The sequence below is a fragment of the Balaenoptera acutorostrata genome, chromosome 15, assembly GCF_949987535.1.
Source record: "Balaenoptera acutorostrata chromosome 15, mBalAcu1.1, whole genome shotgun sequence".
Classification (NCBI taxonomy): Eukaryota; Metazoa; Chordata; class Mammalia; order Artiodactyla; family Balaenopteridae; genus Balaenoptera; species Balaenoptera acutorostrata.
Window position 1 is genome coordinate 89,583,315 of NC_080078.1, and position 17,358 is coordinate 89,600,672.

Sequence of the window (17,358 nt, forward strand, 5' to 3'; positions counted from 1 at the left end):
CAGCATCCCCCTCCCCCGGCCGCAGGATGCTGGCGGGCTTCTCTGGTCTGCTTCCTGCTCCTGGGACCCCAAGGGAGGGCGGGCAGGCCCCCCAGGCGAGACTTGTGCACCTGGGCCTCAGGGCCCAGCACCGCCTGGGGGGACACACGATGGCTGCTGGGCCGGCGGCTTGGGCCTCACACACGTGCCCCCGCCCCCCGCAGGGAAGGTGCTGAGCTACTGGTGCTTCAGCCCTGGCCACAGCATGCGTGAGCTGGTCCGCCAGGGCGTCCGTACCCTCATCCTCACCAGCGGCACGCTGGCCCCCGTGTCCTCCTTCACTCTGGAGATGCAGATGTAAGGGCTGTCCCTTGGCCCCCCCGCCCTGGGCTGCCGGGATGCTGGGGGTTCAGGATCTCACAGGGGCCACCCCCTGCCTCCCTCCAGCCCTTTCCCAGTCTGCCTGGAGAACCCACACGTCATCGACAAGCACCAGATCTGGGTGGGGATTGTCCCCAAAGGCCCCGACGGAGCCCAGCTGAGCTCCGCCTTTGACAAACGGTAGGGGGCCTGGTGGGCGAGGTGGGTGGCCGAGTGCCAGGCCCCTCACGGCAACAGCCCCCCGGTTCCCTGCAGGTTCTCTGACGAGTGCTTGTCGTCCCTGGGGAAGGCGCTGGGTGAGTGCCCGTGCTGTCCGTTCCTGGGCCCCTGCCCCGTTCCGAGGTCGCCCGCCCCCGCTCCGCTCCCCGTCCTGCCTGGTCTTCCTGAGGGGCTGGAGGGGCCCTCTGCGGACATCCTCTCCTGCTGACGCAGGCCACGGTGCTTGTAGGCAACATCGCTCGTGTGGTCCCGCACGGGCTCCTGGTCTTCTTCCCTTCCTACCCCGTCATGGAGAAAAGCCTGGCGTTCTGGCGGGTGAGTCCCTCCTTCCAGTGTCCTCTGGGGGCGGGAGGGAGCCCCAAACAGCCAAGGGTCTGGCAGGGCCGGCCGCTGCCTTTGAGAAGGTGTGACGGGCGTCCCCTCTCTGCCTGCTCCCATAGGCCCGTGACTTTGCCAGGAAGCTGGAGGTCCTGAAGCCCCTGTTCGTGGAGCCGAGGACCAAAGGAGGCTTCTCGGAGGTCTGGGTCACCGGGGCTCCCTCCCCCTGCCCTGCAGGCTGCCCTGGGCTCAGGCCAGCCCCGGGGTGTGTGTGGCCAAGGTCCTGCTGGCCCTTTAGGAAGTTTGGGCTTGGGGACGATGGCAGCAAGTCTGCCCCCACCCCCCAGCCCCGGGGCCCCTGGGTTTTCTGGGCACGGCAAGCAGGCATTGGGTGCTGGCTCCGGGTCAGCCTGGGAGCCCGTGCCACGAAGATGCTGCTGCAGTCCTGCTGGCCTGCCTCCTGGCCCGGACGGCGCTTCCTCTCGCAGGGTGGTTTCTGGGGTCCTGCTCAAGGAGACGAGGGGCCAGGCCGGGCTGACCAGCCTCCCCTTCCAGGTGATGGAGGCTTTCTACACGAGAGTCGCCGCCCCCGGGTCCAGTGGGGCCGCCTTCCTGGCTGTGTGCCGGGGGAAGGTGAGGCCTCCGAGGTCCGGGTCCCACACACCTGGCTCCGCATCCCCGCCTGGAGCCTGTGCCTGAGGGGGCTCAGGGCTCGTGACCTGGGGGCTGCACCGTGGGCAGGAGAGGCCGGTCACCTCCCTCAGGCCCCACGTCCAGCAGATACAGGAGGGTGTGGCCCTCCTGGTCCTGTAGGGACCGGCCCTGGGGTCCTAGGGTGGGCATTGGGGCCCACGTGTGGGCCGTGGGCAGGTGGGCCAGAGGAGCTTCTGAGAATGAGAAGCTGGTCATGGGGTCCTGGGAGCGGTGGACCCCAGGTACAGCCTGGCTCAAAGTTGACACCCTGCGCATCCCGGGGGGCGTGGGGCGGGGAGGGTCCAGGCACGGGTGGGCCCTTAGGGAAGGTCCTGGGCTTGAGTGGAGGCAGATGGGGGAAAAGAGTGCCCGCTGCCCCCCAGGCCAGCGAGGGGCTGGACTTCGCAGACGCGAATGGCCGTGGAGTGATTGTCACGGGCCTCCCATACCCGCCCCGCATGGACCCCCGAGTTGTCCTCAAGATGCAGTTCCTGGATGAGATGAAGGGCCAGAATGGGGCCCGGGACCAGGTGAGAGGCTGTGGGGCTGAGGGTGGGCAGGTGGTGCTCAAGCCCCCGTGGCTGAGCCAGCCCCCCGCCCCGGCCCCGCAGTTTCTCTCCGGGCACGACTGGTACCGGCAGCAGGCGTCCAGGGCTGTGAACCAGGCCATCGGGCGGGTGATCCGTCATCGCCATGACTACGGGGCTGTCTTCCTCTGCGACCACAGGTGCAGGCCCCCCCACCCCCGCCACCGCTGCACTCTCGGGCCAGAGCCCTTGCCCCAGACACCGGCTCTTCCCTCTGGTGACTCTGCCAGGGAGCTGGGCTCCGGGGCAGGCGGGGCTCCCGGGATAACGGCCCCACCGCCCTGCAGGTTCAGCTCCGCGGACGCCAGAGCCCAGCTGCCCTCCTGGGTGCGTCCCCACGTCAAGGTGTATGACAGCTTCGGCCATGTCATCAGAGATGTGGCCCAGTTCTTCCGCGTCGCTCAGAGAACCGTGAGTCTGAGCGCTAGCTGGCTGTGCCCTCGTGTCCCACCCAGGGGAAGGAGCAGGATGGGACCTCCACAATCTCCTGTGAACGTCTAGATGCCCGTGCTGGCCCCCCGAGCTGCTGCTCCGAGTCTGGGCGAAGGAGAAGGCGCTGCCTCGGTGGCCGTGTCACCCGGCCCCCTCCGCACCAGGAAGGCCATGAGTCTGGACGTGCACGTCCCTAGCCTGAGGCGCAGAGGCACGGGTGCGTGTGGCTGGGCGACATGGCCGGGTGGGGCCCCACAGGGTGGAGGGTGGGGCGCCTCCAGCAGGCCGTGGTGGACTCCGTCGCCCTCGCGTGCTCCCGCAGGCTCGCCGGTCGCCGGGGATGCCGAGGGCAGCCTTTGTGTGGAGTACGAGCAGGAGCCCGTCCGGGCCCAGCGGAGGCCCGTGGGGCTGCTGGCCGCCCTGGAACACAGCGAGCTGCTGGCCGAGGGGCCTGGGGAGGAGGCCCTCCCCGCGGAGGAGGAGGTGCGGGGCCCGGGCTCCTGGGGGAGGGACACGGATGGCTCGGCCCACCTGGGCTCGGGCGCCACCATGCTCACCGCTGCACCCCCGCTGGTCGGGAGGGCGGGGGGGTTTCAGCAGATGCCTGGTGGTGCTGTGGGCCTGCCCCGCCCCGGCACGGCCCCCAGCCCTCAGCTGGGCCCCCAACACGCCCCCGTGCTGGACACGGTCCGCTCACTTCCCGCTCCTGCTGTGCCGGAGCCTGGCCCTTTCTGGGAGCCTGAGCTGCGGGCAGGACCTTCTGCCCTGGGGCCTTTGTCCAGAAGCCCATAATTCCCCAGCTGACCTGAAGCTCCCCACCTCCCGCCGGGCGTCAGTGCCCGCTCCCCGCTGTCCCGCCCTCTAGGCCCAGGGCGCAGCTGCCCCACTTGCGTTTCTCGTTCCCTTCCCGCCGGTGCCCTTCAGTTACTGCCACGCTGCTGCCCGGGACCTGCTCTCACACTTGGTTCCCTGCAAGGGGCCGAGGGTACTTCTCCCGCCCTGCCGCCCAGGGCAGTGTCAGGGCTTCGGGGCCCTGAGGGCCTGAGTCGGACACACCTGTGTCGCCCTCAGGCCCCCCGCCACTCCGCCCCGTGGGGCCCTCGTGAGAAGAGGCCAGCGGAGGAGCAGCGTGGCAGGCGGAGGAAGGTCAGGCTGGTCGGCGGCCCGGTATGTGAGCGGCCCGCAGACGGCGGAAGTTTGGTGGGCGCCTCGGCCGGTGTGGCTCAGGGTGGGGTGAGGTGTGAGCGGGCCAAACCTGCCCGCTGGCCTGACCCAGCTGTCCCCGCTGGGGGACAGGCTCTGCAGGGCGCCTGCTGGAGCCGGGGCCCGGGGGAGGGAGCAGCCGGGCCTGAGGGCGGGTGCAGCGGTGGAGGGAGGGCAGCAGACCCAGGGCCCGCACCAACCCCACCACCGGTGTTCGGCTGGATCCACTTCCTCACAGACGAGCTGCTTGTTCTGCGGATCCCCCTGTCGCCCTCCACCCGCCAGGCTCGTGCTGTGCCGGGGCCTGGCCTGCTCTCATCCCGTCCCTCTTCTCCTTCGATATTTTACCGTGAGAACATCTCACCTCCACTCAGCTCTCAGAACCAGCACGGGGTTCCCGTGTGCCCTTTGCTGCAGTGCCACCGCCTGCCTCACGCCTCCTCCCCCTTACTGGGGTCCCTGGGCAGTGCCCCCCCTCAGGGCAGACCCTCCACACTTCGGAGTCCTGCACACTTGGCAGATGTGGGCCTTTCGTTTTGTGTTGCTTTTTGGTGGGGGGGTCGGGTCCACGCAGGCCCGTGGGCTCCATCCACAGAAGGTGTTGTCTTCCCAGCTGGGCAGGAGCCAGGCCTGGCCGTCTGGCAGGTCTGGTGTGGGGCCTGCAGCCGGGCTGGCTCCCCTGGCCCAGGCCAGGCTGGGCTGTTGGCACGAACGTGGATGGTGAGGTGCCTGCGTGTGAGGCACGTGGTGTTCCCAGCCTTGGATGAAAGCAGTTAAGAGCAGCTGAGTTACATCCTAGACGCTCCGGGAAGCCCCAAATGCCAGTGCCTCTGTCTGCCTCCCTTGGCTTCTGGGAAGAACCAGGCGGTGCCCAGGGGGCTGACACTGAGGAAGTGGCCTAGGTGCCAGGGGCTTGGGCCTCTGAGGGCCAAGCTGGGGGGCAGCCTGGGAGCCTGGAGGATCCTTTTCGAGGGTCTGGGATCAGGGCTAGGGTGTGCAGCAGAAGTAGGGCACGGGGGTGTTTGAAGCCCTGGCATGTTGAGAAGCATCCCCTGCTGTGAGCAGACGGTCCTCCGAGCCCGGAGCACCTGCTGCAGCGGCCCGTGCCGTGGGCACCGGGACCTCAGCAGAGGAGCAGGAGCCGCCAGCCTGGGGAGGGCCAGCCTACACTCTGTCCCTCTGCTGTGCTCAGCGGGCCTGGCCATCTAAGCTGAAGCTAAGCTGGGGGTTCCCTGCCAGCTCCTCCTGGCTGCCCTTGGTGACCCCAGCTGGGCCAGGCCAGCGAAGCGTCCTCCCAGCAGCCCCCGACAGCAGCTCGCTGCCCCTGCAGGCGGGGAGGGTTGGTGCCTCCTGACGGGCACCGGCTGTGTGTTGGCAGGAGGGGCCAGAGGCTGGCACGGACACGGGTGGGGCCAAGCTGTTCATGGCGGCCGTGAAGCAGGCGCTGAGCCAGGCCAGCTTCGACACCTTTACCCAGGCCCTGCGGGATTACAAGAGCTCCGATGACCTCGCCGCCCTGGCCGCTCACCTTGGCCCCCTCTTTGCCGAGGACCCCAAGAAGCACAGCCTGCTCCAAGGTGCCTTGGCTGGTAGAGGCTGCCCACTTGAGGGTCCCACCCTGGGGGCCATGCTGCGGCCGTGGGCTGGGGGGCCACCAGGGTCCTTGGTTGACCTGCAGAAGTGTGGGTGGGGATCCCGTGCAGTGGCCGCAGCCCCGGGGACCTGCAGGCCCAGACCCCGCCCCTCCCCACAGGCTTCTATCAGTTCGTGCGGCCTCACCACAAGCAGCAGTTTGAGGAGGTCTGCCGCCAACTGACGGGCCGAGGCTGCAGCTCCCGGCCTGAGCATGGCCCCCGGAGGGAGGGAGCACAGCCGGCCCTGGACCCCAGCGGTGAGCCCGGCCCTGCCTGGGTGGGACCCTCAAACTCAGACCCTGAGTGTGGGGTGGCACCTGGCCCTTGGAGTGGGTCCTCATGTGGCCCAGCCTCCCTGTTCCTGAGGCTGACAGATCCATGCGGGGGGCCCCACTTCGGGGAGGTGTGGGCCCCCAGAGCACACATGGCCCGGGCCTCCCAGGAGGACCTGTGCCTGGGGAGTCGTGTACGCACAGGGGTCCTGGAACCCCGTCCACCCCTGTCTCCACCTGGAGTGGGCCCTGCACGTCCAGGGCCTGGGAGGCGCTGTTCCCATTGGTTACGGAAGAGCCCATCTCTGGACGAGCCTTCCCCAAGGACGGGAATCACAGGGGGCCCCTGGGGTTGGCGAGTCCAGCCTGAGTCACGCTTCTGCTCCCTCCTGGACTGGGGTGTCCTTGTGCCTGGCCCCCATCTAAGGCAAGGGAGGAGGCCTGCCCGCTCCCAGCTGTCGGGGGCCTCCTGCAGTTGGCCGATGAGGGTTTGAGGCCCGGTCTCCCCTTGGACAGACCCGTCCCCTCCCTGGTCATGCTCTGGACCCTCAGGGACCAGCTGGGTGCCTCCTTGTCTCCGTGTTTCTTCAGGAAGGAGGGAGCCTGACCCCAAGCTGACCGTGTCCCAGGGTGCAGCCAGGCAGCTGGACCCCCGCGAGCACCTGAACCAGGGCCGGCCCCACCTGGCCTCCGGGCTGCTCCCTGCAGGTACCTGGTCCCGGAAGAGGCTTTGGACCAGAGCCAGGAGCAGAGGGAAGAGCCTGGCGGGGAGGAGCCTCCTGGGGGCCGCTGTGGTTCTGCGCCCCCAGAGCAGGGGAGGCCAGCGTGGTTTCCTGGGAAGCTGGTGGACTGAGGTGTGTTACCTTCCCACCAGGAGACCCCAGCCGCCGGCCTCCTGAGGGGTCTGGAGCCCCTGGAGCAAAGAAGCAGCCACCTGCTGTGAGTGCCTACCTGGCCGATGCCCACAGGGCCCTGGGGGCCACAGGCTACAGCCAGCTCCTGGCGGCGCTGACCACTTACAAGCAGGACGACGACTTCGAGAAGGTGGTGGCCGTGGTGGCCTCACTCACCACCGCAAAGCCTGAGGACTTGTCCCTGCTGCAGAGCAAGTGGCCCGCGTGGGGGGCGGGCAGTGGGTGGGCGGCAGGGCCACGCCTGAGCGATGCCACGCCTGAGCCATGCTCTGCGCTCCCAGCAGGGTTCGGCATGTTCGTGCGCCCGCACCACAAGCAGCGCTTCCGGCGGACGTGCGCGGGCCTGGGCACCCAGGCTCCAGGACCCTGGGAGGGGAGCCCTGCTGCGCCTTCCGACCTCGTCTGCGGGGCTCGCGGGCCAGGTAGGGCCGCCTGCCTAGTGCTCCTGCCGCCCTGTCGCCCCAGCCCCCCTCAGCCCTGGCAGGGTGGGCAGGTGGGCAGCAGGGAAGTGCCAGGCACCCCTCGTACTCACTGCCTCCTGTCTCCAGGCCCTTCGCAGCCAGAGAAACCCCCCGGGAAGACCCAGAGCAAGATCTTCTCCTTCCTTACGCAGAGGCCGGCTCGGGGGGCGGGGGCTCCCGGCCCGGCCCCCCCTGCCCCCTGCGGGCAGGCACAGTCTGAGTGGGGTAGGTCTCGTGGGAGGGGCTGCAGGGACCATTGGGAGTGGGGGCCCGGCCTGAGCAGGCCCGTGGCGCTCACGTCAGCCCCCTTGCAGTGGGCTTGGTGTGTCCTGGCTGCAGGGCGGAGGACGTGGTCCCCTTCCAGTGCCCCTCCTGCGACTTCCACTGCTGCCGGGCCTGTTGGCGACAGCACCTCCAGGTCGGCAGCCAGACCCCGTGGACCCGGCCGTGTCCCCTATGGACGTGGCCTGCTGGGCGTTGCCCCACATGGTGGGCTGAGGGGCTGGGGTGAGCAGTGGGGTCTGGCAGGTGTGTCCAGCGCCCTCTCTCCACAGGTCTCTAGGACGTGCCCAGCCTGCCATGCTGCCACCAGAAAGCAGAGCCTCACGCAGGTCTTCTGGCCGGAGCCCCAGTGAACGTTGAGACCCTCTGGGCGCTGCAGGGTCTGCGGAGGCTGAGGCTGCTCCTGCCTGGGGCGCAGCCTGGACACTTGCCTGTCGGCTGGGGGTGGGCCAGGCCTGATAACCAGAAACCCCTTGGCCAAGAGCGCACCTGACGGGGAGGCCAGTCCAGTGTCCGCGGGGAACCTCTGAGACGGCAGCAGGATCTCGGCCCCCTGTGAGAGGCCCCGAGGCCACCCTGGGGTCTGGGGTGGGTCCACTGGAAGGTGCTTCCCCAGAACTTACCTGGCTGCCAGCTTGTGGGTGGGGCCCCAGCAGGAAGGAGGGGAGCCCTGCACCTTCTGTCCCGGGGACCTTCCAGGGACCTGCTTGTTGCTCAAGGGCCGGGGTTCTAATAAAGCTGCTGGCACTGCTGGGAAGCAGCCTGTGTGGCCCGGCCTTGGTGGTGGGGTGGGGGAGCCTGGAAGGAAGGAGGTGCCTGGGCAGCCGCCCTCGCACCTGGTTTGTTCAGAGGGGGAGCCGCTGCCCCCTCCACCCGCTGGTTGCCGGGCCTGGTAACGGGGTCAGGAGCTGCCCGTGGTGCTGGGGGCCCGCACGAGACCGTCCTGGCACTGGACTCTGCGGAGGGAGGGGTCAAAGCCTGGGCCCCCAGGTGGCCGACCGCTCCCCTCAGGCGGGGCGGGGCTCCGCGGGGGCGTGGCCAAGCCAGCCCTTATAGGACGCGGCCCGGGAGGCCGCTGCCACTCCAGCGAGACCATGAGGCCCCCGCTGTGGCCGCTGCTGGCACTGCTGCTGGCGCTCGCAGCGCGGGGGAAGGCGGAGGGCGCGCCCACCTACCCGTGGCGGGACGCGGAGACGGGGGAGTGGCTGGCGTGCGACAAGTGCCCCCCGGGCACCTTCGTGCAGCGACCTTGCGGCCGGGACAGCCCCACGACGTGCGGCGCGTGCCCGCCGCGCCACTACACGCAGTTCTGGCACTACCTGGAGCGCTGCCGCTACTGCAACGTTATCTGCGGGGAGCGCGAGGAGGAGGCGCGGCCGTGTGGGGCCACCCACAACCGCGCCTGCCGCTGTCTCCCCGGCTTCTTCGCGCACGCGGGCTTCTGCCTGGAGCACGCGCTCTGCCCGCCCGGCGCAGGCGTCGTCGCCCCCGGTGGGTGCAGGGCGGGGCCGCGGCGCCGGGCCCTCCGCCGAACGGAGCCAACCCGGCTCTCCTGACCCCGGCCTCCCCGTTCGTCCTCAGGCACCCCCAGCCAGAACACGCAGTGCCAACCGTGCTCCCCGGGCACCTTCTCCGCCAGCAGCTCGAGCTCGGAGCGGTGCCAACCCCACCGCAACTGCACGGCCCTGGGCCTAGCCGTTAACGTGCCGGGATCCCCGTCCCACGATGCCCTGTGCACCAACTGCACGGGCTTCCCGCTCGGCTCGCTGGAGCCGGGGGCACTGGGTGAGCGGGGCGGGGGGCGCGGAGGCCTAGGTGGGCTCCTGGGAAGGGCTTCCGGAAGCGTGGTGGGGGCAGCCTAGGGGATGCACTTGGCTGAGGGCGTCAGCGCTGACGGGTGATGCCGTTTCCCGCCGACGCTGGGAAACAGGCTCCGAGGGTTTAAACAGCTTGCGGGAGGGCACGGCAGCGAACGTGGCGGGTCCGCTTCACGTCGCATCCCACCCCCGGCTTCGGCCCACGAGACCCGTCTCCTTGCCGGCCGAGTTTCCCGCGGTCACCCCGGACCCTCCAGCACGGCTCCCGCCTCACCCACTCGTTAGCGCGCGGGGATCCCTCGGTCCTCTCTCCGTGGGGCGCGGAGGGACGCGCACGGCGCGCTGGCAGTTAACCGAGTACCCCCTCACCCCTCCCTCCCGCAGGGACCGAGGAGTGCCAGCGCGCCGTGGTCGACTTCGTGGCTTTCCAGGACATCTCTCCCAGGAGTCTCCAGCGGCTGCAGCAGGCGCTCGCGGGCCCCGGGGCGCGGAGTCCGCCGCCGCCGCTAAGGGAGGACCGCGCGGCGCTGCGGCAGAGGCTGTGGCGGCAGCTCACGGAGCTCCGCGAGGCGTGGCCCGGGACGCTGGTGGCGCGGCTGCTGCGGGCGCTGCGCGCGGCCAGGCTGTCCGGGCTGGAGCGCAGCGTCCGCGAGCGCTTCCTCCGCAGGCGCTGAGCACCTCCCCGTTATTTATTCGGTCCCGGCCCGAGCCCCCCCGCGTGGGCGGCCTCCAAGTCGCACCTAAAGAGGCTTTGGATCCGGCCCCTGTGGCGTTAAATTTATTTTTCATAAAGCCGATTGGCAAACAAGTGTGGTGTCTGGCCGGCGCGCGGTGGGCACACCTGACAGGGGACACCTGGGCGGACTGCCCGGGCGCGGCCTGCTGCCTCCCCCCACCACCACCACTGGGACAGACCCTCGATGGGGGGAGGGTTGTGGGAGACGGGGACAGCAGGTGGCAGCCGTCCCCAGGCCTCACTGCGTGATCCTCCCCGCCCCAGTTGTGCTCTCAGTGGTTAGGACGGTGTGGAGGGAGGGTCGCCCAGTCCCCGAGCTCTCACTGTGGAACAGAAGCCAGCCCGGAGTGGTCAACCCGCCAGCCCATGCGCCCTGGGGCACCAGAAGCGTCCCCCTCAAGTTACCCCTTCTTTGGGCTCCACCCTCAAAGCAGCAGGGGATTTCCCAGCAAGGGACCAGCCAAGACCTCCCGGTAGGACAGCGTGTCTCACTCGCTTTCTGGGAAACGTCGCTTTTCCCTTCTGGGGCAGGCTTGGATGAGGGCTTGACTCATCAATCCAGGGCGACTCCCAGTTCTGGCTTGGCAGCCCCCTGCCTGACCCCCAGGAAGGGCCCCAGGGGAGGCAGGGTCACAGCCCCCCACGCCCCCATGACTCACATCAGCAGCAGCTGGTCCCCATCCCCAGCCCTGACTCAGCCCTTTCCCAGCATCTCCTCCTCGGCCCCATCAGGGAGAGCAGCTGGGGTTGTGACCGTCAGACACGAAGCCACCAGGCCTCTGGAGGAACGGTGGACAGGAGCCACTCCAATTGTCTTTCTTTCACCCACGGCTAGGCTCGTGGGGGGTTGGCAGCTCCTGCAGGGGCCGTGTGGGAGGGTCCTGAGGACCAGCCTTGCCTGGAGGGCCTCTGCTCCTGGACACAGGCCTGGAAAGGGATTTCTAGATGGCTCGCCCCAGCCCTAAGGGGGACCCCGCCCTTCACCGCCAGCTGGAAGCGCAGGCCCAGCACACCACCAGCCCAACCCCCGAGGTGGTAACTGCGGTCATCCTAGGTGGGTGGCAGGCAGGCTTGCGGGGGGCAGGGGGGGCAGGGGGGGCTGCCCACCCCCAGCACAACCGCCTAGCTTCACCGTCCTTGCTGGGGATCAAAACAAGGTGGCTGGGCCAGTGGCAGGGGCACACAGCCTCCCAGGCAGGTCTCCCCTGCCCGGTCCCGAGGCTGCATCGGGACAAGGACGGAGGCGAGCCCAGGTCTCCCTCGAGGTGACACCAGCCCCCCAGCCCGCCTCCAGGATCAGGGAGGACAGAGGCTGAGGACAGCCATGGCCCCCCAGCCCCCTCCGTGGGCACGATGCATGGAGCAACCCTGGGCACTGTGAAGGGCCCCACACCTCTGGAAAAACCCAGTTCCAAGCAGCTGCCACACAAGGCCCCACGAAGGTCCAGGCCAGCAGGCCTGCTGGACAGCAGCTCCAAAGCGAGTGGTGGCCTGCCAAGGCCTCACCCCGGGGCCCCCAAACTGGGCCTCGAGGTCGGGGTCCAGGCCCGATGTGGGGGTCTGGTGGGGTCCCTGCCGCCCCAGCTCCCCTAGGCAGAAGAAGCCTCCGGATGCCTACGCTTTTCTGGATACAGAAAAAAGTTTGTCTTAGAAGAAAAACAAAGCAAGTAGAACCACCACAAGGCAAAGCCAACCCAGCCCCCAGGGGGTTCAGCGGCGCGGAGCCAGCAGGAGCTCTTCAGGACGAGCGGTGGGCGCCCTGGGCCGGCTGTGCCTACGTGATGTCCCGCTGCCGCGGCGGCCGGTGCACATTCCGCACGACGCACTTCACCATCCACTCGATGCCCTCGCGCACCCCCTTGCTGTGGAGACAGCGGGTGTGAGGCGGGGCCAGCCATAGCCCCCGGCGCCCAGGGCGAGCCCCACTCACCCCGTGAGGGCCGAGCAGGCCTGGGTCAGGCAGTCACGCCTGCCGATCTTGGAGGCGCAGTCGCTGAACACAGTCTTGATGTCCGGGATGGAGAGGCAAGTCTGGGGGAGGCGAGGCCGTGAGGATCAGTCTCAAGGCCCGGCCCCACCCCAGGGCAGTTCCTAGAGCTGCGGGGGGCACCCTGGGGCTACTCTGTCCAGGAGGGGTCCTGCCTGGCGAGCAGCCTCAGAGGAGCAGGTGTCAGGGAAGGTCTACAGGGAAGCAGGCGGTGGTCCGAGACGCACCCTGGCAGCCACGACCGAGATGCTCCAGGATCGCGCCACCGGCCTGCTCAGGGCCCCCTCCACGCGGATGGCCGCTGCACCTCCACTGGTCAGTGGTCCCAGGGGGTAAGGCCGGCACAGCTGCCGTGCTCAAGGGCAGCAGACAGATCGGGGTCAGGGCTGACTCCCACCCTGGTCCCTCTGCATTTTCTTTCCAGAGCTTTCACCTGGGTCTGCCCAGCAGGAGGCTCCCGGTCCCTGGCAGCAGGGCAGCCAGAGGCCTGGGGTGGGGGAGGGGCTCTGCCCCCGGGGCAGCCGTGCTCTGGTGTCTGAGGAAGGCAGCGGCCCTCCCCTGGGAGAGGCACCCTGTCCCCTGGGAGTGGGGCCCGCCGGGCCCAGGGGCTCACCTCAATGTCCTGCTTGTTGGCCAGCACCAGGATGGGGACACCGTCCAACGCCTCGCTTGTGACCATCTTCTCTGGGGCGAGCAGAGAGGCGGCAGTGAGCGCCCTTTGTCCGCCTCTGCCCAGAGGTCCCCAAGCCCTCGCGGACCCCCTGCAAGTGTGGACGCACTCGGCCGGGGCCCTCCTGACGTGGCGCCGCCCTCCCCCACAAGCCCAGCTCGGGAAGCGGGCTGTGCAGACGGGACCACCCGCTCCCCGCCTCCCGGGCCTGGCCAGCCGCACACACCGAATGCTCGCTTGGACTCGGACAGCCGCTCCTCGTCCGTGGAGTCGATGACGTAGATGACGCCGTGGCACTCCGCGTAGTACTGAGCGGGAGCAGAACGGGGTGCTGAGCTGCGGGCACCCGGCCACCTCGAGGCAGCCCCCAGCTGGAAGACCCTTCTGGGGTGCTTCCTGGGGGCGGGGAGGTAGGGCAGAGTGGAGAGGCGCCCCAGACCCCCTGGGCCGGGGTTGCCACCTCCCTCGCCCATTTGCCGGGTGCTGTGCTCCGAACACCACTTCAGCCTCCGCTCCTAGGACCCGACCACACCTGCTGGCCTGACGGCGGCCAGAGGGAAAGGGATGGTGCTCGGGGTCTCAGCAGACCTGGGGGTGGGGGCAGCGGCGGCTTGCCATCGGGGAGCTACGGAAAGCCCACCGAGGGGCGAGTCCAGAACATTCAAAGCAGCTCTGTCCCCTGCGCGGGACAGAACCAACAACTGAGCCAGCGCCAGCGAGCTCGGAGCTCTGCAGGCTGGACCGGGGCCAGGAGGGCGGCCGGCCCTGGGTCCCCTGCCAGCAGCGGCCACACAGGAGCCACCCCGACACTTAAAACCACCAGAGCCCAGAGTACGGGGAGAGCTATGGGGGGTGAACGGCAGCACCCCTGGGAAAGGACAGACACACGAAACGGGCCTGGCAAGTCAGCCTTCTGTCCCGATCAGAAAAGAGCACGGAAATGCCCACGTTGGCAGAGCGGGTGACCGCCCCCCCCCCACGCCCACTCCAGCTCCTGCCCAGCGTGAGCCCAGGAATCCGGAACACCCACATGTACCACAGGGCATGACGCCAACTTGTCCCCGCCACCCCCCCCCCAGTACAAGTCAAACCTTTGTACCTACACTCGCTACAGAAAAGGAAGCCCGACATGGGTGGCCTCCGGGTCTGCAGACCGTGTGTCCCACACCCGGGGCCTCTCTGGCCAGCCTGCTGGGTGACGCAGGGCCAGGAGCTGCGGCCCAACCGTGGAGGCCTCCGAGGCAGGAGGGGACAGCGTGGGGATTGCAGCGAGCCAGTGAGGGAATCACCGCTCTGCCCCTGGGGCCCCTGGGGCCCCTGTGGTGGCAGGGGACTTCAATCCATGTGCAACCGGGCACCGGCAGACGGGGCGCTGGCAGACGGGGCCAGGTCCACCGCCATGCCCTCGGGTATCGGGTGACAGCCAGGCAGCAGCGGCAGGGATAGGAGCGGCACCCCTGGGGCTGAGCGTGAGCCAAACCCGGAGCGCGAGGGGCTGCCCTGAGCCCGCGGCACCCGCCGTGCCCAGGCCCTGATGGTAGTGTCACCTGTGGCCTCGCACTGGAGGGCTCTCGGCTGTGGCCTGGAGGGACAGAGGCCAGAAGTCACCCCTGTGGCAGGGCGCCAGGTGGTCTGCTTGGTCCGCAGACCTGGCCTGAGGCTGGCACGCACACAGACCCGTGAGCAGCAGTGTGCGGCACGAGCGGAGGTGTGGGGTAGACGGAGAGCAGTGGACACGCAAGTGAAGACCCGCCAGACCGTGCCGGATGGCATGGGGGCGGGGGGCCTGCCACGACATAGCGTCTCAGAACCAGAGGGGGAGCAGGAGCCCCACTTTCCACCCCTCCTGGTGACTCAGAGTTGGGGTTAGGCGTGTGGTCACCTCCATGCTACCTGCTCACAGGGGCCAGCAGGGCGCCCACCCTGGCAGGGGCACCTGACGCCACAGGCAGGCGGCAGGGCACCCACTCCACCCGAGTCGCGGAGCACGCGAGCAGCCCAGGGTCCCTCCGAGACGGCAGGCTCAGCGATCGGGGCTCAGCTCCTCGTGATGCGGCAACGAGGCCACACCACCAACAGACGTGGAAGCTGGTGGGGGGATGGGGGGCACGACCAACCCGGCTTTCCCTCAGGAGGGGCCGGTCCCCAACCAGAGGCGTGTGTGTGCAGGTGCACCTGTCACCGGCCGTGGCCTGGCGGCCGTGACAAGCAGTGCACCCGGCGCAGATCCCCTTGCTGGCTCCTGCAAGACCCACTCTGACCCATAAAGAGCCACCTGACCATGTCACAGCCGCCCAGCGCAGCCCACCGGGGTGACCTGCCACAGGGATGGAGTCCCAGCCAGCTTCACGCAACGTGGGGCAGCATCTGAGATGACCCCGCCCCTGCCCAGGCCCACGTCCCCCCCCATACACTTGCACCCCAACCTCTGCCGCAGCATCTGCCCCCGAAACCCTGGCCTATGACAGAATGTCAGGACCTGTTTCACACTCCCCGTGTGAGTCTAGAGTTTGCACAGACAGCCCCTAGCTTGGCTCTGCCTTGGTCCGACTTAAATGGCCACAGGGCGTCTGTCAGTGACCTTCTGGCTGCAAGATGGAACCTGTCCTCTTGGCTGGAGGTCAGGATGGGGGGGACACTTTGGGAGGAAAAAGGAAAAAGTGACCAGGTACCTGCTGCTGGGGTCAAACCAGAAATCAAGACCAGGGCACTGACCCACCGGCAAGTGCTGGGATGGGCACATCTGCCCCCAGAATCAGGGTGAGCCTGTCTGTGTCCCCGGCACTAGGCTGTACCAAACCCGCCACGCCAATCCATTGGGAGGGGGCTGAGGGAAGAGGCTTGTCCTGCCCTGTTCTCTACTGGACCCCTGTGCCTGGCACAGGCTGAGCTGAAGACCGACTCCAGTCTTGAGGTCTCAGAAACGCTTCAAACCTACCTCGAAAGAGGAGACACTTGCTGTGGACTGTGGAGGACACCCTCCCCTGATGGGAAAGGGGCCACCACGGAGGACAGGTCCTAAGCTAGGACTGAGGGAGGACGCAGTAGGTGAGACTCAGGCCCCGGTGCTGCAGCTGAGCACCAAATAGGCGTTGCGTCTCCCCCACGTCTGCTCCTCGACCATTCTTCGTCTCGTCCTGTTCTGATTAGCAACAAAATCTCTAAGCCAAAAGGAACCAAGTTTGTCCCTGCTCCTGGGGAGAGTGACTTGGGAACTGGGATGGAGGCGAGCCTCAGGAACCAGGTGGGTGACGGAAAACAGCAACAGGAAGGAGAGAAGGGGAGTGCCAGGCCTTCTGAGGAAAGGGAGGAAGAGACCACGGTGCCAGCTAGAGAGATGGCACGACAGGCAGGCCAGGGAGTCTATGTGGCATCCGCCCATCTTACCTTGTCCCACAAAGACTGCAGCTCCTCCTGCCCCCCTAAGTCCCAGAACATGAGGCGGGCCTTTCCAAAGTCCACAGTGCCGACTGGGGAGAAAGGAGACAGGTGAGGCTGTGGCCTTGGTCCCTGACACACGGGCTCCCAGCTCTCCCGGGAGGAGCAGGCGGTGCCGGCGCTCCGTGATGCTGGGGCCAATGGGAGCCGGAGCAGCGGCCTCACCCTCGGCCTTCGTACACCGCAGCATCCTCAGGGCTCTGCCCCCAAACCCACAGCCCTAAAGGACGCCCTTACTGTTTAGGCCCACAGTGGTAGTGATTTTGGACAGAGTCATCCCCTTGTAGTTCTTGTTGAACCGCGTCTTTGACTGCTCCAAGAAAGTCTAAAGGCAGAGAGAGAGGCGTGAGATGAGAGCTAGAAGAGTTCTCATGGCTGCTTCAAAAATACCCCTACTTGGGCCTATTCCTTTAAATCGAAGCAAAACAAAACAAAGTTTTGCTTTCAAGGTAGCTAGCGGTAACTGTCCCATGGCCTTAAGCGAAGTTCGGATCCTATATGGGTACAGAACATGCAGCTAAAAGCATAAAACCAACAAGACCATAGGGCAGCGGGGGAGTAAGGGTGTTGACACGGAACCGCACGTACCGTCTTCCCGGCGTTGTCCAGACCCAGGATCAGGATGCAGTACTCGTCCTTCTGGAACATGTACTTGTACAGGCCTGACAGCAGCGTGTACATCCTGCCCTGGGAACCCGAGATCGGTCACGGGCGAACCGGCCCGCACCGCGCCTCCCCAGCACCCCCCGCCAGCACCCCCCAACAGGCAGAGAGTCTGTCTGCCCGCTTGACCGCTCAGAGCTGGAGCCCTGAGCGCGGCTCCTCCTGACCCGCCTCCCCTCAGCCCGGCACTGCCGCCGCCGCCTTCGCCTCCGCAACTGCTCCCGCATCGGCCCGGAGCTCCCGGCGCCCTCGCTCCCACTCCCGGCCCGGCCAGGGCGCTCCGCTCGCAGGCAGAGGGCGGCCCGTCCCGCCCCGCTTCACCCCGAGCGCGGCCCCCGCTCCCCAGCCCGGGCTTCCCTCGGGTTTCGCTCCGCTCGGGTCTCCCCGCGCGCCGCCCGCCTCGCACCCGGCTCGCCGCGGGCGCCTCTCAGAGGCGGGGCGCGTGTGTGCGGGTGGAGGGCGGCGCGGACAGACTGCGGACCGGTCGCCGGGCCCGGGCCCAGCTCCGCTCGCCCGCCTCGACTTACCTGCGCCCGCCCGGCCGGGCCGCGGAGCCGGGGAGCCGGGGAGCCGTCGGAACCGCAGCGCACCTGGCCCTCCGACCCCACGCTGACCCCGCGCTGACCCCGCGTGGCGCCCGACGGGACGACGGCTGGCCACCCGGGGAGGGGC

At 68.3% G+C, this 17,358-nt stretch overlaps 3 protein-coding genes across 12 annotated transcripts in view; 2 read left to right on the top strand and 1 right to left on the bottom strand.

Annotated features, from left to right (window-relative positions):
• The window catches only part of RTEL1 (regulator of telomere elongation helicase 1), a 28,201-nt gene extending 20,069 nt beyond the window's left edge, over positions 1-8,132 (top strand). For 2 of the 7 annotated variants that reach the window (XM_028167278.2, XM_028167279.2), the window contains exons 17-36: positions 204-336; positions 427-540; positions 616-656; positions 809-894; positions 1,020-1,097; positions 1,453-1,530; positions 1,974-2,120; positions 2,181-2,317; positions 2,465-2,588; positions 2,679-2,826; positions 2,932-3,092; positions 3,681-3,776; positions 5,191-5,389; positions 5,566-5,703; positions 6,310-6,426; positions 6,593-6,823; positions 6,917-7,054; positions 7,181-7,318; positions 7,408-7,511; positions 7,648-8,132. In XM_028167278.2, the coding sequence (XP_028023079.2) occupies positions 204-336; positions 427-540; positions 616-656; positions 809-894; positions 1,020-1,097; positions 1,453-1,530; positions 1,974-2,120; positions 2,181-2,317; positions 2,465-2,588; positions 2,679-2,826; positions 2,932-3,092; positions 3,681-3,776; positions 5,191-5,389; positions 5,566-5,703; positions 6,310-6,426; positions 6,593-6,823; positions 6,917-7,054; positions 7,181-7,318; positions 7,408-7,511; positions 7,648-7,728 (2,489 nt within the window). In that variant the 3' untranslated portion in view covers positions 7,729-8,132. The remainder of the gene's footprint in view (positions 1-203; positions 337-426; positions 541-615; positions 657-808; positions 895-1,019; positions 1,098-1,452; positions 1,531-1,973; positions 2,121-2,180; positions 2,318-2,464; positions 2,589-2,678; positions 2,827-2,931; positions 3,093-3,680; positions 3,777-5,190; positions 5,390-5,565; positions 5,704-6,309; positions 6,427-6,592; positions 6,824-6,916; positions 7,055-7,180; positions 7,319-7,407; positions 7,512-7,647) is intronic. The other 5 variants (XM_057529964.1, XM_057529966.1, XM_057529967.1 and 2 more) reach the window with 5 other exon arrangements.
• Positions 8,133-8,262: 130 nt separating this feature from the next.
• Positions 8,263-10,000, top strand: TNFRSF6B (TNF receptor superfamily member 6b). The gene is made up of 3 exons (XM_007185412.2): positions 8,263-8,866; positions 8,957-9,160; positions 9,577-10,000. Exons 1-3 carry the CDS (start codon positions 8,470-8,472, stop codon positions 9,864-9,866), a joined length of 891 nt encoding a protein of 296 aa, XP_007185474.2. The 5' UTR covers positions 8,263-8,469; the 3' UTR covers positions 9,867-10,000.
• Positions 10,001-11,557: 1,557 nt separating this feature from the next.
• ARFRP1 (ADP ribosylation factor related protein 1) lies at positions 11,558-17,346 on the bottom strand. 4 transcript variants are annotated; one of them, XM_057529971.1, is made up of 8 exons: positions 17,214-17,346; positions 16,612-16,710; positions 16,261-16,348; positions 15,973-16,055; positions 12,812-12,893; positions 12,529-12,599; positions 11,859-11,959; positions 11,558-11,790 (listed from the first exon to the last, which is right to left on the bottom strand). In XM_057529971.1, the coding sequence occupies exons 2-8, from the start codon at positions 16,702-16,704 to the stop codon at positions 11,703-11,705; spliced, it is 606 nt and encodes a 201-aa protein (XP_057385954.1). In that variant the 5' UTR covers positions 16,705-16,710; positions 17,214-17,346; the 3' UTR covers positions 11,558-11,702. The 4 variants fall into 4 exon arrangements, 2 of the variants coding, with proteins under 2 accessions (XP_057385954.1, XP_057385955.1); XM_057529972.1 differs by having other exon boundaries at positions 16,612-16,705; positions 17,214-17,338; XR_009005511.1 differs by having other exon boundaries at positions 11,752-11,790; positions 12,529-12,594.
• Positions 17,347-17,358: the final 12 nt, after the last annotated feature.

Bases quoted from the DNA above. Each gene is read 5' to 3' on its own strand.
- TNFRSF6B (XM_007185412.2), top strand. From the start codon at position 8,470: ATGAGGCCCCCGCTGTGGCCGCTGCTGGCACTGCTGCTGGCGCTCGCA. The intron at 8,867-8,956 runs GTGGGTGCAGGG...GTTCGTCCTCAG, and splicing joins CGCAGGCGTCGTCGCCCCCG to GCACCCCCAGCCAGAACACG. The intron at 9,161-9,576 runs GTGAGCGGGGCG...TCCCTCCCGCAG, and splicing joins GCTGGAGCCGGGGGCACTGG to GGACCGAGGAGTGCCAGCGC.
- ARFRP1 (XM_057529971.1), bottom strand. From the start codon at position 16,704: ATGTACACGCTGCTGTCAGGCCTGTACAAGTACATGTTCCAGAAGGAC. The intron at 12,894-15,972 runs GTAAGATGGGCG...GCTCCCGCTCAG, and splicing joins TGCAGTCTTTGTGGGACAAG to TACTACGCGGAGTGCCACGG. The intron at 12,600-12,811 runs GTGTGTGCGGCT...TGCTCGCCCCAG, and splicing joins CGAGTCCAAGCGAGCATTCG to AGAAGATGGTCACAAGCGAG.